This window comes from Apteryx mantelli, chromosome Z (assembly GCF_036417845.1).
Source record: "Apteryx mantelli isolate bAptMan1 chromosome Z, bAptMan1.hap1, whole genome shotgun sequence".
Lineage (NCBI taxonomy): Eukaryota > Metazoa > Chordata > Aves > Apterygiformes > Apterygidae > Apteryx > Apteryx mantelli.
This window is the reverse complement of record NC_090020.1, coordinates 24,529,241-24,548,374: the sequence shown is the minus strand read 5'-3', so window position 1 is coordinate 24,548,374 and position 19,134 is coordinate 24,529,241. Positions and strand designations below refer to the sequence as shown.

The 19,134-nt window shown below is 39.2% G+C and overlaps 1 protein-coding gene across 1 annotated transcript in view; it reads left to right on the top strand.

The window, feature by feature from the left end:
- The window catches only part of SLC24A2 (solute carrier family 24 member 2), a 107,581-nt gene that overhangs the window by 53,952 nt on the left and 34,495 nt on the right, over positions 1–19,134 (top strand). The window contains exons 2-3 of the mRNA XM_013948236.2: positions 2,379–2,417; positions 3,501–3,609. Coding sequence (XP_013803690.1) covers positions 2,379–2,417; positions 3,501–3,609 — 148 coding nt within the window. The remainder of the gene's footprint in view (positions 1–2,378; positions 2,418–3,500; positions 3,610–19,134) is intronic.

Genomic DNA, 19,134 nt, shown 5'->3' with positions numbered 1-19,134 from the left:
AAAAAACAATTAAAAAAACATTTCACAGCATTATATCCCATTCTGTACTGTTAGGAAGAATAAAATGACTTATTTATAAGTATTTTTAACTTTGTATTTATTTTCTTAATGTATACACACCATGTATTTCATTATTCTTTCTTTTTATATCAACAATTATCTTATAGGAATTTAATTATATGGTACAAATAATCGTTTAGTTATTTTTATGCATTCACTAAGCCTCCATCAGTTCCATTTCAAGTAAAGGACAGTGTTAAATTTAACTAGAATGTTCTTTAGGTATGCCTCCATCATAAGTCTACAATGTGCTCGATGTTTTAGAGAGTTGCTGAACACTCTCAATTCCTCTTGCCCATGAAGTGCTGCTCCTTAACCATTTGCTTTTTGAATAAATGACTCAGATTTATTTGTAATATACTCTTGTCTATGCTCAGACTTTTTTTCAATATTCAAATTAAGAAATTAATTTCTTATTTCCATAAATTCAAAGTCCCCAATAATAATTTTTATAATTCATATTAAAAACCCAGTTCTCACAGCTCTTCCATGTGTCAGAAACTTTACTTATGTAACTACACCACTGAACTTTAGGAGTCTGCTGTGAGACCAAAATAGCTTCTTTAGAAACAAAAATAACTTGTACTGTCTCTTTTGCCTTCTTGTGAATTTGGCTGCAAAATAAATTGCCCTCCCATGAGGATCCCTCAAAGTATGCACAAATAAAACGTGCATGTGGAGGTCTGTATATGGATTTGTCTCTGAAAGAGCATGAGTATATATTATTAGATATAAATTACGGAAATGCAAAGAATGAAGATACATTCACTCTTTTAATTATGTTTTAAAACACAGAGTTTGTATTTTCTTTTCCTTTCTTTTTCTTTCCACTCTGTTGAAAGTTCTTTCCATGATGATTTGCTTTAACAGATATGTAAAACTCATACTTTTTTCCAACCAGTTCTCACATCACGTCGGTATAATTTCAGAGGTGACAGGCAGTGTCCTTATCATATCAAAGGTCTTTTTCCTTTGCCTCATCATCTCTTCTTCAAGTTAATATTCATGGTTAGGGTAACATTTTCAACACAAAGAGTTTGATTCTGGTTTTTCTTTTGCTTATTACGGAATACAAATGGTCTTTTCCAGTATCAGTGTTTGCTCAGGGTTACTCGTCTTCCACTTAACCTCCAAGGTTAAATTCATTAACTCTGAAAGGCATGCCCTGACACTTAGTGTTGATGTGTATCTACAATCCGAGTTTCACTGCACTGGGTAGCTCATTCCAAAGCATGCACATAATCTGCTGCTCTGAGCGATGCACCCAACAAAAGCCTTGGTGTGCAGGAAATGGTTCACGCACCAGCTCATGCCGAACAGATTACAAGCAAGTAAGAAGGAATGTGAGACAGCTAGAGTTTGCACTGTGTCGTGTTCTAATTAGTACTTGTTTACTGCAGTTTCTGATTTCATGTGTTCTGGTGTTAACTTTCCTTCTTGGAGCTAAATGGAGTGACTAGAAAAATAACATGACTTTATTACAAAACTTTCAAAATGTTATGGAAACATAATTCTTCAGTGACAGAAGTTCTGGGTGCCTGTTAACACCCAGTTAACAATTGTTAATTTTAGTAAAGAAAAAGCAAAACGCAGGACTACAAATCAGATACAAAATTTGGCACTGGCTTATTTTCAGAGACAACCATCCTCATCCTCAGAACTGTGTCCTGGGGATGTCTTTCCTCTGCTGCTGCTGTCCTAGGGAGGAGAATCACCTCTGGGATATGTCACTTACTTTGAAGTGCCTTTAAAATTGCATTTAAAATTCATCCACAGTCTTATTCTCCTATGTGACAGAATAACATGTTATGCGGTCTGTGCTTAACTATTCCAACTAGTTGAGGCTAAATGACTTTTTGTTGGGAGTGGTTAGAGATTGAGGCAACTTACTTTCATTTCATTGAGTAGTCCCTTCCTGCAAAATAACAGGGTAATATTATTCGTTCTTAGGCTTTTATTAAGCAGTTGGTCAATCCTGCATTTAGTCCTTTAGTCATCACTGAGAAATGGTTTGATCTACTGGGAGTTTCTGTTCCTGCGTGTTTGCAAGAAGTGAGCATCATGACCTGTAGCCCAGCTGCTGTGTGCCAGGCCCTGAAATTATGACATTTCCTGCCCAAGAAATAGACACAAGTAAAAGATTCCTGCAACATTTCGGTGTGAATTCACAGTGATTAATGTAACCTCTAGGAGGCTTTAAGTCAAGTGGTTCAAAAACCTATCACAACATTCATAAAATCAGTGCAGTCCTTTACTGACTTTCTGTTCTATGCACACTCCATCTGATACTTGTTTTTATTCTTTTCCCTTTCATGCAGTCACCTAATGCTGGAGACAAGGATGACCAAACTCTGACGGTAGGCAGCAATTAGTATACATCTGAGCATTTATTGCTGAAGAGGGTGGGTGAGATAAACCTTTCTTTGGTCAGCCACCTGTCAGCCCTTTTCTGAGTTACTGGACTCTCCTTTTTCCCTCTTGTGCTGCTATAGAATTTAAATAATTTTTTCCAGTGTCAAAGTAGTGAATTAATTCTCTTGATTGGTTTCTATCATTTCTCATCTAGTTTTTGAATGACGCCACAGATCAACGTACTTGCCCTGTAAATGGTTTCATTGCAAAAAAATACTTCCTTCAGGTTTGTTTTTTTTCCCCCCCTATAATTAGGTTTAGGGAATCATTAATCAACAATTTGTGCACTCTGATTATCTCTTTTTATCCAAAAGGGTAGACCGCCATCCACAAAGCAGTTTTACTCTGCAGAATATATTCAATACATCAGTTATCATACTAGACAATGACATGGGGAAAAGAACCGCACCCATATACTTAAAAGTCCTTAAAACATGTAAAAGGTGCTTGTATGTTAGCTCCATTACTGCAGGTGGCTGCACTGCCTTACCACTCCAGCACTCTGTTTTTGCAATCAGTATTTATTGTATGGAACCAGAGTGAGGCATATGTTATACTCTGACTGAGCTTAAGGGTTTTGCCATTAAAAAGGGGATCTTTTGATCTTTAAGTGACCAAAATCTTCCATCATTTTGATGATCTGAAAGTTCGCAATACACAGAGGCACTTAAAATGAGGATTTACTTCAGGGATTCAATCACAAGTTTCTACAAAGAAACAAATTATGAATGAGTCCTGATGCAGGTATGAGGTTTTTAATTTCTTCATATTTTGAGAGCTTTCATGGAGCTGGACATTTCTTTTCCTGCTCTTTTCCTGAGTCCTAGTAGACTAATGATTAATCTGATGATCCATCCTCTGCAGAGAAATCGGATATATACATCACAATGCTTAATACAGGGTATAGTTTAATATGCTCTGCTATAGGTGATGACTGAAAATGTTTCACTGTGTGGTGAGATAAATTTGTAGTGTTTCAGACCTGTTTCCACAAAAAACTAAATTCTTTCCCTTCTTTTTCTACTTAGACAAAGCCACGGCTCCAGCGGGGAGGAAGCTCTGCATCTCTCCACAACAGCCTAATGAGGAACAGCATCTTTCAGCTCATGATTCACACGCTTGACCCACTTGCTGAAGGTATTTCTATTACATTTTTTTTAATTTTCTGTTGAAAAAGCAAACAAATACTTTTCTTTTTCCTTCTCCTCATGGAAATATTTTTTACATTTATATTTACTTTCACTAGTCTTTTCTAGATGTGTTTGAATTTGCTGAGAGAGTTTTGCACTGTCGTGGCATGGTATATATGTTCCCACCGAGACTTGCAACTTAAGAAATGTGTTTACTGTGGTACTAACTAAAACTGATCACCTGGTTGATATGTGTCTTAACTGCTGTTTCTCTCTACTTCTGGCTTCAGCATGAATGAAAAAATTATAAAAATTCTATCCTCTTGTACTTTTGTAATTTCACAGTTTTTGTTTTCTTCCCTAATTTTCATTTTACTACATCAGAAAAAAAGCCAAACCATTAAGTAATTTGTCATATGGGACATAAAGGAGGATGAAACTCTGCTGGTTTGACTTTGAATAGATAAACACTGAGCTTGGAGACAATGCAACAAACATTGCTCTGTGTTATATGCACGCTGACAGTTTGTTCGCTTTATCCAAGTGTAGTATAATTTGTATTCTTTGTGCTGAAAGACATAATTTAAAAAAAAGACATAATTTCTTTGGTCTGCTATGGGGTAATTTGAGTATCAGCTTCTGGTACACTTCCAAAAAATTCACACCCAAGTCTGTGTTTGGTAAATGTATGTCTATAAGCTCTTTTCTTGCTGTAGTAATAATTGTGTTTAGAAATTGCACTTGTGGAAGAAATATGAGTGACTAAAGTGACCTAAAACACTACTAACAGGGAGAACTTCCAGCCTTCAGAGGTTATAAAGTATATATAGCACCTTTTTGCATTTAAGTTGCTTTATGTTTCTCGTTGCAACATTGCATGCTACTTTTTAAATTGCTCTGTATCTTTTGGACAAGGCACATCTACTTTGCCATTTCCATCTCAAAAAGCTGAAGCTTACACCTGTTGTGTCAACACAAGGGCAATTTTAGCACCTGATTATCTGCTATACTGTACTGTTGCAACAAGAAAACTGAGTTCTGACTAGCAGACTTCCTACCCCAGCTTGTAAATTATAGTTTTGCACGGCAATCCCTTGCACTCCTCTCTTCCTATAAAGCAAAGCTTCTGGGCCGCAGATGCATCTGTGATGTCTCAAATTGCACTAAGTGCTAATGCAAACAAAAATTCCAACCTGAAGAGGTAAATGGGTTTCATCAATTCGTTTTTAAAGATAAGACAACAGAAGCAGGTGGGGTAGAACCCATTATCAGGGATAAAACCTAAATAATAGATGGAAGACCAAAAGGAAGCTAGAAATTTTGACTGGAGTTCCATTTAGGCTTTATAATGGTTCAGAAATAAGATCAGCTGTCAGGTATTATGTATTTCTGTGTTGCTCAAGCTTACTTCACTTGTTTCTCACACATAGCTTGTTCAGTGTCCAGGCCTTTTCCCATTGCTTTTCCCCCATAGCGCAGATATAGTGTGATCCAGAGGATCCCAGTTTTATGAGACCCACAGGAAAAAAAGGTTTTGAAATCTGGAGCCTGACTTAGGAGATGCAGGAGCCCAGCACTTTTGAAAATTCATTATTATAATAAGATAACACTGTTCTTCATTATGTCAGTAAAACACTGGCTTTCAACATGGTTCAACAGAGATGACTGCAATGGATAAATCTTATTTAAATGACTCCAGAAAGTTTTATTTAGGGTTTCCTTGCTCAGAATATTTTCCTTTCTTTTTCTTTTTTTCCCCAGACTGTTATGCTTTTCTTGGTATTAATGTTCTTCAAAAGTTAGACTCTCAAGGTCTAGTGGCCTTTAACTGAGTACAAGGCAGTAGCCCCATTTATGTTTCATTAAAACTAGCACATGCTTTTTCTTCTCCCATTTCATTATCATTTGCCTTGCCCTTTTTTCTCATCCCTTGTGTCACTTATCACCTGCTCTCACCCATTTCCGCTCAGTGGCTTCCTCAACTGGGTCAGTCCACCAAAGCACTTCCCAGACAGACACCACAAGCCCTGATGTCGGCATGGCCAAAAGAACCAGATGTTTAGTCTCTGGAAAAACACTCTCTGCTCCTGAAGTCTGGCAGCTCTGTCTGGCTCTTTGCAGCTTCCAGATCAGCTGTTGCCATTCAAATGAAAATTTCCAGTTGTTGCCCTGCTGCTGGAATATCCAGCTTTTCTTTCTATTTAGATCAGTAATAAAGCTCACTATTGCATTCTGTTAAATAATTGCAAGGGAAATAGATGCAGAAAAGGATAAACAGCCTTGTTATTTGGATTTGTGAGGGCTTTGCAAGGCTCACAGAAAAGAAGTCTCATCTAAGTCCTCTAAGTGGTAGCATAAGCATTATAGAATATATAAACAGGCTCTATGACTACTAATGGTTAGTTTGACCTACACGGTCTTATTTTTACATTAATAAGTAATGTATTCGTAGTAAACCAGCTCATGTTATTTACTCCTGAATAATTCATTTGTCAAGTCACAACCAACCTCTGCTTTAACTGAGATGCTCTTAAAAATGCACTTGGTTATAAATAGGAGAATATGAAATGAATGAGAAATAACTTTAAGAAGTTTTTGTTTTCCACAAAATGTAGAGAAAAGGAGTCACCATGATATATGATTCCACATTTGTGAACTTGTCCTTCCTCTCCCCCTTCCCCACAAATTTGTTTTTTCTCTGGCTTGTGCCTGTGTTGTGAAAGCCAGCTTGTGAACACTTTCAGAGCAGTGGACTTGCAAAGTGCTTTGCCCCACCTCTGACATAAATGACATCTGAGATCTTCAGTGGGTGTCATGGATGTGTGGCTCTTAGGATTCAGAAAGGTGTGCAGTGATGCTATGGATTTAGGAGTTTAAGACAAGCAAGGCTTCTGCTCTTTAAAATCTCAGTCTGCTTAAAGTTTCTAGGATAAGGGTTTGGCCACTCTAGCTGGTGAATGTATAGGATATTCATTAGCTGGAAGTGAAATTTACAATGCAATTGAAACCTCATCATTCATTAAAAATGTAACTATGCAAATGACATTGGCATTTTGTTTGCTTTTGTCTTATTACAGAAATAATGACCTTGATGTGGATCATTTCCTGGGGATTAAGATTGCCGCGCATCAGGCTATCATCTACTCCCAGCTAGTCATTAATCCCCAGGAAATCCTGTGCCAAATTTGCTTCTGCTTAAGCGCTGGTCTTGCAATCCTTTATTCACCAGGTAGTCAGCTGGACTGTTCATATCGGCATTACCCATGTGAATAAGAGTTGACTCATCAGATTTGATGTATTGGCCAGGCCTCAATCCAAAATCCAAGGAATTTAAGCATATCATGGGAATCATTAATCATTTCTGAATTTTTTTTCTTCCATTCTGCCATGTATAGAAAGCTTACCCTCTCCCTACAAGTTGTAGATTATACAACCTGTCCACCACGAAGAGGTCTAGGGGAGGACTGGGGGCTCTCTATCTTCAGGGGCTCTTCAGCTCTTACACCTCCTACTCTGAAAAGTGCTTCCTTCAGGACTGCAGAGGGAGATTTTCCTCCCCGGAGGTTCCTGCAGGAACTCTCCTGAAAGGGGAATATACCAGTGATGAAGTGGGGGTTCAGAGCATCACTATAGCCTGAAGCTACATTGATTTTCTTGCAGATGTTTAGCAGGGAACAGGAAGGATGAAATCCTTTTCTTTCATTTCCATATCCATTTTCTTATCATGCCCCCCCTTTTCAGTCTGCTGATGTGGACCTGCAGGCCAACTAAATGTCTTCCTCGGCAAGGGAAAGATTTAGCTAGATGTTGACTTGCTTGCTCCTGCATGACAAGGGTATAACTCATATGCAAATGCCACCCTCTGCATGAAAATGAGTATGATATAAATCTCTGCCCTGGCTCCCTCCCCAGTGAAAGATATGCATCTTTGTCAGTTTTCTCCCATTCCCTTCTCTAGTTCCATTTCCAAAATGTAAAATTACAGGATAGTTTTTTGCAGTACTTCTGCAGAAAAGTTGTTTTTTATCATATTTGCTTTTTTTTTTCTTAAACATAAATATGGTGCTTGTTATCGGTGAGAGAAGTAACCTTCTGTTACATAAAGCTGAGCTGACAGTTCTGTTACTTCCTTCACTAAATGCAGAAAAATGCACTACTGTCACTGACTGCTCTGAGAGAAAAAACCCTGAAACCTATGTTCATGATTTATCAGGAAAATAAAGAATGCTGTAATTCTCGAAGTTTTTGACATAGTGGCAATTTATAATTAATCTCTAGAACCTATTGTGTTCCTGGCTATTGATCTTAAGAATTTCTCAGCTTTTCAGTTCACCTCAAACTTTTTTGCTTAATTTGTTGCTGCTCTTTGTGTTCTTTTCTGAGATGGCATGAAAAATGCCAGCTTACCCCAGCACTGGCTGTCAGTGGTTGGGTAACTTCCCCTTGAGTTGAGGGAGCCCGGCAGGCTCCCAGTTCTGGATCTCTGTCTGTGAAACCCTTGTGCTCTTTTTCTTCCCTTAGCCTAGGTTAATCTGCAACATCATATCTGGGCTCACTCTCTTTGGGAAGCTTTTCTGGCTGACGTTGTTTATTTATTATAAATATCCTCAGAGAAGTAAGGCCAGGCAGCTCAGCTTCCAGCAGCCCTCGGGCAGCGCTCAGCTCCTGCCTTGCTCAGGTAGCCTGAGCATTTCCAGTTTCCTCAACTCCAGCATGTGGATGCTGTGGGACTGCAGTGCGCTTCTCAGCACGATGCCAGAGGTGAAAGAATTAATTCTTAAAAAAGAATTTGTTTTGTGGCTTCTAGCTACAACTGCACTTTATCTAACACGAGGAAATATCTAGAGGAAATAAATGTAAATCACTCTGCATGTTTCTGTACTCTAGATTCTTCATCATTTGTGAGTGTCCTTGAGGCATATCCATGGGCTCCCACAGGAGTTCAGCATCCTTCTTCTTGCACACTTCTTCTAACCCAGCTCGTAACAGTTCTTGGTTGCTCTGCTGGCTCACCAGTGAGAAACAGCCCTCTGAGCAGGAAAACATGAGCTTTCTCGTTTTTTCTCCTGCTGAAGGCTGAAGTGTTTGCATGTCCTTGCCAGAGTAGTTGGGGGCTCCCTGCCAGGCTCACATACAAATTAATAGCTGTTAATTATTATTATCTAGTGTCTTCCTTTTATCTCCATCCTCTGGAATTTCAGTCCAGTGTGAAGACAGGCAACCAGTATAAAGGACCATGAGGCTTACCACCAAAATGGAGTGTCTTGTCTTATAAAGACAGATATTCATACCCTCTTTATGCAGCTAGTTTTCAGTGGCTTGGCTGTCTACAGAGACAATAGCAAGATGAAAGCTTTTCCGTGACACCTAAACACCTAAACACCATTTAAACACCTAAATGAGGTGGGTGGCAGTGATGAGGTACATCACTCTCCAGTGAGGCCTCCTTCCCTTTTGCTTTACATTTTAACTCTGGTAGAACCCAGGGAAATTAGGTTCCTAACTTAGGCACCTTCATTGCATGCTTGATGTAGATGAGATGGATGAATACTTTCACAGATATCTCCAACACCAAACTGAATTCATAGGCTGAAGGTAGAACTGCCCACACAGTTACATTAAGCAACAGCATAGGTAACATAGAAAATGGGGATTATGTGCAACTAAGGGCAGACTTATTTAAATAGACAGAGATGGTATTTTAGATAGCCCTGTTATTATCTGTCAGAAAGTAGAGAAGGAAGCAAATTAAATCACTGTTTCCCCAGGGAACTGCAAAACATTACTAAAGAGTTCAAAGCCAGAAATTAGAGCGGTTGAATTTCCAAGCTTCCATGTAGAACTCTGAGGACATAAATCTCACTTTAACAGCTGTGGAGTTTGAGCTGTCCACAAAGATGTGTGCTTTTGGCGTAGAGGAAATGACATTTTAAGCTAATGAAGAGAATTTTGTTATGAAGTTATGTTTCAGCTGATTTATCTAAATTTGCGTTGCAAATGTGCATCTAAAAGAAAACAAGTAGAAATTTGAGGTCTGAATTTATTTTAACGAGTGGCTTATTTAGCCTACATGCATGGACCACTTCATTCTCATCCTATTTTTGGGATGTTGGTCTTGATTATCCTAAAGGCAGTGGCTCCACTTTCACAGATTGTAGTGCGAGAGTGTTTGGGACTTTTATCCAGCTAATACGTCTGTAGGTAATGATATGTATAAAAAATTAGATATATTTTATTACACATAACTTGGGGCACAAAGAAGCCCTTCCAAATTCCTCTCCAAATGGGCAAGTCAGTAACAACATGTAGTTGTTGTGTTGCACTCAAAGTCTGCAAGAGTAAATGTCAGGTCTGTTTAACTTCAGCTGGTTCCAAAATATAGAGAGGAAAAGGCAGCACACTGTACTAGTTTCACTGATAGAATTTTTAACTATTTAAAAACTGAAGAACAGTTCTCCCTTTCCTTTCTAATAACTCAATTTTCCTCTACTTTTATTAAGTTACCATTTCAACACTGGGAAGAGACTCTAATTCTACGGACAGTGAAAATGAATTGCTAAGAAAAGGAGAAATCAAGCTGAAGGAAAAAAAAGAGAGAGAGAGCGAGTGCACATGCGCTCTCAAGCCTTTTTGGCCTTCTTTGAAATATTTTAGAAGAAGAGGAAAGTGTAAGCCCAACTATTGTTTCTTTCCAGGTCACATTCAAAATCAGAATTGCTTTTTGTAGGTAGCAAATTTTAAATAATGCAAGTTTTATGGTGCCTTTTTCTAACTTACCTTTGAAATTTAGAAATTCACTCTTTGTGTTTGTTTTGTGGTAAATGTTAGTTTTCTCAACAATTTATTTCTACACATCATGTTTTATTCTTCAACCAGAATCTACAGAAGCTGCTCACCACAGGCAAAATTCATGCCTTGGATCTCCTTGATACTTTCCGGTGATGTGCTGTTCTTCAGGCAGCGTATTCGTCCTGGGATTCCCTACTTGGTGTGAAAGCAAGACATGAATATTTAAATGCGAGCGTTATCCCAGGGCAGGATACACCTGTTCTGACTATGCATTTCCATGCTTAATGAGTTCCACTTCTTTTTCAATTTCCTCTTAACTCTGAATATCATTGCTAAAAATAACAGTAAATAACACGAATAAGTTATAAACCTCTACAGAGCTGTGAATAATAGTAGCTATGAGGGAGGTTCTGTTGAGGCTGGAAGCAGTAAATTTTCTTTGGGACAGTTTGTATATGGCAGATAGCTTAATCCTACAAAGGCTGAGTGGATTTTATGATTGGATTGTGAGAAGAACATGCATTTTCCTTGCATTATTCTCATCAGACATGCTGAAAATCAGGACTGCTGTTCACTGCAGTTGAAGTTGCACGTGTCCAGCACGCCGAAGTGTCTGGCCCCACAGACCCTGGGCAAAATCCTGGCCCCACCAGAAATGATAGTAATGATCTCAGTATCATCAGGAGGGTGAAGTTTTCACTTCTACATCTTGGCATTCCCATTCTCACAAATATTTGTAAATTCTTCAAGGGGAAATACTCCCTTCAATGTCAGTGGGTATTTTGTTTGACCAAGACAGGGTCAGTTCTGGTATTACAGATCAACTATCCTTTGGTGTCATTATGTTGTAGAGAATATATGACACTAGTTTTCCAAAGTTTGCTGGCAGGTGACATAAAGATGAGCGAAAGAAGATGAAAAGGAAACAAAGCCATCAGGAAGAGGTTAGGCATTATCCTGATCAGCTTCATGCTTTTCTTAAAAAAAAAAAAAAAAAAATTAACCACCCAAAATATCAAAATCACGATCTGCCTCATAATATTCATTTAAATATCTTCTTTTTTGTTGATTGTTTGTTTTAGTAAGATGCCATTGACCCACCTCCTTAAACAAATTTGCCTCTCCAGTGTATCAGTTAGAATCCTGTGGGCCCTCTGATAAACTTTCTTTTGGCACTAGAGAAGGTCTGATGGACTATACGGACTGAAAGAACTGTGGATTTTCAGTCTCATTTTACATGGTGCACTAAAAGCAAAGTAATAGGCATATCTTGCTTTAAGGTGCTGTTATTCTCAGCTGCTCAGAACTCCATTGGTATGTTTGTATACATTTTCAATTATATTTCTATTTACATTCCAATTAGATAAAATTGCAATAAACTAATTATAATAAAAACAGACAACTTTAATAAGATTCTTATCAGGACAAAAGCAGCTGCAATAAAAAACAGGGTAAGGACATACGATGAGAGAGAATAGGAATAGAAGCTTGAAACTTAAAGACAAGATAAAAGGTGACCACATTTGTTTTTAGAGTCCAGAGCAACAATGTCTCACATAATTTAGTTTCTCTCCAGTATGCTGCCTACTGGCCAAGTAACTAAAAGTCAGCTAAAAGTGTCAACATAAAGATCTGCCTTATAATCTTCATTTAAACCACTTCCTTTATTTTCCTACCTGTGTTAATAAAGCAATACCAGCATAAGCATAGTCTGAAAAGATATAATTCTGAAAGGCATATTATTTACTGTATTACTCAGATTCGGAAGAGGCCCCTTGCAATTGTTTCTTTATCAGCTCAATGGCAAAGCCTCCATTTTGCAAGAACTGCCAGCTCGAACACTGGCAGCTTGAAGGTCCACAGGCAAAAATGCAGGCTACAACAATGAATTATAACTTGCATAATTTAGATTATCCTGCAGGCATTACAGGAAAAAATCTTTTGCCTTTTAAGTAACATTTTTTTTCTCCTCTGCATACTGCAGTGATAGTACGTAATAAGTCCCACAGCAGTCCAAGGCCTCCGACTGTCCCAGATGAGACAGATGAAGTAGGTAATGAATAATCTACAAGGGAGATAAGAAGTTTATGAAGTATACAAAAGGTGGGAGTCAAATTTAATCTGAAATTCAACAAAAGAAAATTATTTCAAAAGGATTCTTCCTTTTAAAACTCACAGTGCCTGATATCCTTTAATTGTTGGGGTTTATGTGCTTTTCTGTTACCTCAAAGAGTCTATTTATAAAGGAATTACCTTTTATTATAGTTCTTCTAGAGGTTAGAACTCTTACTTTACACCTGTGTGATGTTAATCTCCATTAAATCTTTGGCACATTTTTAGCACTTAGAGTTCTTTGTTCCAGATCCAACATCTCTGATGAAACCAATTCAACTTTGATTCAAATTTAGATTGAATAGCTATGACAAATGATCTAGCAACACTTCTGAAGTGGGCTCTTTTTAGTTTACAGCTGGGTCTCTGACCAGCTAATTGAATTTTCTCAAGGCCAGCTGGAAGAAATCACAGAAAACATTAGGGAAGAAGAGAATATATACCTTCTTGATGTCATTATATGAATTCCTGTAAGTGCTTCACCTGAAATTCTCAGCCTTCTTTTAAAAAAAAATTGATAAGAAGAAAAGGAGATGTTGTAAAACATGGTGACAACAGTAAGTACAAATCTGGACTCATATCACAAAGATTTAAAGGAGGAGAAAATCCTTCAAGAAGAAACTCCTAAGGTGGCTGTTCAGGAAATCCATCCAGGACATAAATAAGGGGAAACTCATTTTTATAAATGCAAGAGGCTTGATTAAAGCAATAACCCAAGCAGTAAAGGCAATAAAAATCAGTAGTTCTGTGCTTCCTCTGCTTGCTACCAAATAAGCAAGTAACCAAAGGGCACGTTCAGCATCTGGGAGAAAAAGAAAATGGGCAAAACATACTTTTCTTCAAAACTAGGTTTTCTATGAAGCTGTGTTCATTTCTTGATTCAAAGCTCGATTCTCCAGGGACAGTATAATCAGAGAGCAATAATGATCTAAATTGTAGTTAGGAAATCCCATTGTTGACTTCTTCCGCCTCTCCTTGCCAAGCACCGCCTCTGCTCTCACTGTTGTTCCCAGACGCAGGACCTATTTTGATTCAAGCAGTACTAACATAAAACTAGACCTTATGGGGGAGAGCTATGTTGATGTAAGTCCAATTTTCATTTCATCCATTTGTCAAAACTTGGCTAGGGACAGACATCCTCTTTCGGATCCAGCCAGTCAATGAAGTTGTTACGCTCATCATCACTTTTCTGCCAGATGTCACAGCTCGGGTCTGTCTGATAGCTCACAGGAGAGCTTTCCAACCCAGCTCAGCAAAAATGAACTGCAGCAGCTTAAACACTGGAGAGAGAAATATTGCAAATTGCAGTGGCAGGACCTGTTAGAGCAGCCCCCACAGCCTGCGGGACGGGGCTTGTCTATCGGTAACCTTCAGATCCCGCAGTGCTGCAGTGTGCAGGGAACGCTCATCGTTCAGGATGGGTCCTCTGTTTTGGCTAACTGAGACCTGCTTCCACAGTTTTCTTTCATGTTTATTCTGGCCCTCTCATGAAGTTGATCAGCAAAAACTTGTTGTTCATTTCAATAGACATAAAACTGAAATTTTGTGTATTCTCCTCATTAAAAAAAAATATCTGGGCTACTCAGACTAGATTTCATGTATTCTTTCCTTTTCCCTGAACCCGCTTGCACTCAGCAGGCTACTGAACAATAAGCGTGGATTACCAAATTAAAGCCTTTGTTGCTTCCTCTGAAGGACTGTCGGGAACTGACTTTCAGAGTTGTGTGTGCAACCTCTTGCACAAAAAATCCCTTCTGTCTCCAAAAGTAGGTTAGGATTCATGTTTACAGGATTTTTTTGCTTTCAAGTCATAATTCTTGACTGCAAATTCACTCTCAATTTTACTTATCAGTTTCTAGCCTCTTTTTAATTTCTCTTCTCCCTTTTATTTTGCATTTTTTAACCCTTCCACAGGTTGAATTTATGGGTATGAAAACCCAGAAAAGATTTATACTGTCCATTTGCTGCTGTACCAATAGCCCCAAACCTACAAAGACTTAGGCAAAATCTCAGTTTTTCTCACAGGAATGGTCCTATAAGTAAAGTTAAGGCTGAGTCCTGTGAAACTGTTCCTTAGCTAACATTAGTCATAAAGGTGTTTGCAAGCAATGTTGCTAGGCTATATTCATTTTTACAGTATCTGCGTGACTATCACTCTTTAAGATTTGTTTATGGGAAGGATGTGCTCATCTTCTGATACCTTGCAGATTATAAGACTGGTTGAACCTCATGAAGTTCAACAAAGGCAAGTGCAGGGTCCTGCACCTGGGGAGGAATAACCCCAGGCACCAGGACAGGTTGGGGGCTGACCTGCTGGAAAGCAGCTCTGCGGAGAAGGACCTGGGAGTGCTGGTGGACAACAAGTTAAGCATGAGGCAGCAATGTGCCCTTGTGGCCAAGAAGGCCAATGGTATCCTGGGGTGCATCAGGAAGAGTGTTGCCAGCAGGTCGAGGGAGGTGAATCTCCCCCTCTACTCAGCCCTGGTGAGGCCACATCTGGAGTACTGCGTCCAGTTCTGGGCTCCCCAGTACAAGAGGGATGTGGCACTACTGGAGCAAGTCCAGCGAAGGGCCACAAAGATGATTAGGGGCCTGGAGCATCTCTCTTATGAGGAAAGGCTGAGAGAGCTGGGCCTGTTTAGCCTAGAGAAGAGAAGGCTGAGAGGGGATCTTATCAGTGTGTACAAGTATGTGAAGGGAGGGTGTCGAGAGGATGGGACCAGACTCTTTTCAGTGGTGCTGAGCAACAGGACGCGAGGCAATGGGCACAAACTGAAACACAGACACTTCCATCTGAACATGAGGATATACTTTTTCACTGTGAGGGTGACAGAGCACTGGCACAGGTTGCCCCGAGAGGTGGTGGAGTCTCCTTCTCTGGAGATATTCAAAATGCGCCTGGATGCAATCCTGTGCAATGTGCTCTAGGTGACCCTGCTTGAGCAGAGGGGTTGGACTAGATGATCTCCAGAGGTCCCTTCCAACCTCAGCGATTCTGTGATTCTGTGAAGGATATATAGCTCTTTAGAAGGTAGTTATAAGATATTGAGTTTATTGGTTTATTGGTGTTTGGCTCTTGAAATCAGCTACACACTGTCCAGCAGCAGAGCTGAAAATGACCACCAGTATTGTACCTACCATCTTAAAAGAAGTTATTTCCCAATATTACCAATGTCACACATGAGTCACAGACACAGTGATATAGGCAGAATCTTCATCGATACACAAAAAGATACTCACTGCCACCCTGCTTGTTCCCAAATGTCTCACAGTTAATTTTAAGCCAAGCTGTCACTGAGTTTAAAAAAAGATTATGCCTCAACACCTTCATAACTGCAGAAATCAGACACTAGGAAGGTCCAGAAAATACAGCGGTGGAGTTGCACTAAAAATTCAGGGATTACCTTCAGAGATTTCTCTTTAGCAGCTTTACTTTGAATAAAGAATAAGTCAACATCAAAGATTTTAATTCCCTTAGGGTATATAGAAGAAATGTGACAAGAATTTTGATGCAGATGTGTATTTTTATGTAAGGTCAGAATCTTGCGCTTGTCTAAGAAACCTGCAATGCATTACTGTGTTTACAAATATAAAGGCCCAATTCCTGAAGTTCTGAGAGTCTGAGGTAACATTTTTTGTGTAGGGGTACACACTGTTAATATCTTTAGGATAACAGTTGTAGCAGTACAGGTTGCTATCTTTAAAATAGCTGTGTGTCTTACCAAGTATTCTGAGAAACTCCAAGCCAGGTTCATTTCTGACATAACCGGGGGCGACTTCAGTCAATATCTGAGGCCCTCATGGCAGCAGAGCAAGGAGCTGGAAATACTGGCTACACTTTCTTCCCATGGGAGCTGGGACACAACGATTAACAGGCAGAAGTTAGTGTTTCACCACAGACAGTACCTGTAAAATTTATTGAATGCACCTGGCAAAAATAAACTGAGTAATTAGGTGTATTATTTGAAATTACAACTAATATAGCACCATTGACTAATGGTATTATTCTTTCTGCTTACCTAGATATGGTGTAGCAACTACATATATGGTAGAAAATAAGAGGTAATGGCAGATGTTGTCATAATCCTTCAGGAATGTCAGGCAAAATTACCAGTAACCCTCTGTTCTCCTCTGGCTTGAAAATATGCAGAAAGGAAGAAATTAATTCAATGACTATGTGATTGCCCAGGATGGGCTGTTAAGCTGCACTTCTGCATCCTCTTCGCTTTCCGAGACCAGAAGGGACGCTGATACTGACTGTCAGCCAGGCTGCCTGCGGTGGCCCCCGCAGCGGGAGCTGCGTGGCGCGGGGGGCTAGACAGTGCTGTTTTAAGCAGCAGGCCCTAATAATTGTGTGTTTCTAATGAGTGCTTCAGTCCTCTGAGGAAGGAGGGGAAGGAAGAAGATATCAAAAGCGGTGTTCCCAGCCTTTTTCCCCATTGTCCGATAGAAGCTGCTTACATACGTTACACGCTGGCTGCACTATGATTTTACAGGACACTGAAACTGACAGACATTTCAGAAAAAAATAAATTATCTTGTCTTTCTGTCTTTCCTTACAACCTCTCCATGATCTCTAAAGTCATCCTGCACGCTGAGCTTCAGAAAGGAGCATCAAACCTGAAAGAGTCTGCAAGGGAATATTTCATTATGATCCACCACAGTTACCTGCAAGAAATGTCTTATAGTGCTTCAAAGTTGAGAGTAGGGACATTTTAGGAAAGCAGGACCAGTATGAAAACTGTAATTTTTCAAACTTTTAGGATTTTTTTAAAGTATTTTGCAATTCCAAATATATAGTAGGCATTAATTTAAATCAGTGTTAGACAGATCTCCAGAATTTCTGAAGTCAGATAGCTAAACATAAAAAGTCTCTAGGTCTTGAAGCTGCTTAGATTACTCAGAACTCGAATTCAAATTCAAGATTTTAGCAATATAGGAATTCATACAATACTTTTGGAATGAGCTTCATGTATTTATTATAACATTCATTAGAATTTTTTTTCCTAATAAAATGGCTTTGTTTCCTTAGAGCAAACATCTTTAAGGTGAAAGTAAAAGCAATATAGAACATTCAGAATATTTTTAAAGTGCAGGAATAGTTGGGGAATATATTTGAACTTCTAACCTCATGAAACTAGAATTCTCAAATTTTCAAGGTGTTGGAATTTTTTGGTCTCTTTCCAAGCAGCCTTTATCACAGTATTTCCGATTTCCAGTTCCATATAATATCCAGTGGTTTTAACAGCTGAAAACATTTTCAAATCTACCAAATTTTTTTAAAAAGCACTTAAATTCAGTTGGAGTTTACTTAGAATCATGTTAAACAGAGTCCTGTTACAATAGGAAAATTCAAAAATAAACACTAAAGACTAGATTTACTCCCAAATTTTACAGCAGAAACGAGTACTGTACATTGGAGGCAGTAAGGGTGCCTGGGTTTAGCTGTAAACTATGAATTAAGTAAACCTTTGTTTTGGAACGTTTTCATCAGATTAATATTAATTTGTAATAGTATCTTAGCAACAAATTTCAAGAGGGCTTTAAAATCAGTGACATCATATAGGATCCATTTGGGGGCATCTGGTTTTTAGCTCTCAAATATTTCCATGGTGTATGGCACATGCAAACTGCTGGGAACAGTCATTTCTGAAGATCCCTTCCAGGAGCTGTGTTCAAAAAAGTGTACCACACAAAGCTGATGTACCAGGTCAAGCCAAATTTAGATGTCTGGTTGATCTGTGAGAGTGTTTTTGTTGTTAGATTTTTTTTACTATAATGATTTAGAATCCAGTTCTTTTACCTCTGGTGTTGCTGAGCAGCACTGATGCACATATTTTTGTTGAAATCAACAAAACAATTTGTGTGAGTAAGTGCAGCTGACAGTTTCTAGCATCATCACAGTGCTGTTGTTTGTATAAAATATTCTGCTCTGGATATAGGACTATAAAAGCTTTGAGGAGTGTAATCTCACCAACAAGATTAGATTTTTCCTGGAAATAGCTTTGCTAACTGCGAGAATTCACCTAGTTTAAAGCTTGGCGTGCTGAATTGCTGGCATTGTATGAGTGCCTAGGACATGACTAGCGTCAGTGTTGCGCACTTGCGTGGATCTGTTTGTACCTTTTCTCTGTTTTCATAAGGTCAGAGCCCCCTGTTTTTCCTTCCTCTTTGTTGTATATCTCTCATTTCAGACGGGACAGAAGCAAACGCAGATCTAAACCTGGTTGCCAGTACCTCAGTTACCATGCCTTTCTGCTGCTGCTTTCCTTTCTGCTGGAGATTTAGCATAATTTGCCATTATTGTGGGCTCCCTCTGAAAGCTCCTCTGTGTCTCTTCCATTAAGTCAGAGGTCCTTGGCGCGGTGGCTGCCACCACCACGTCCCATGCTATCGCTGTGTTAATGCTGCGGTCTGCAGCCGGGGTGCCACCTTCAGTGCCATCCTTCCCCTCTCCCCCAGCTCGTTTTGGGGGAGACGTAACTTCATCCACCCTGTCGCTCGCAGCCTTGCCTCCTGCATGCACTTGCATTTTACTGCTCTCGTTACTCTCTGGCTTCTTTCGGCATCGGTTTCCCACGCCTGTCTCCATCCTCCAGTGGACGCCTCGCCCCAGGTTCTAGCAAACCTG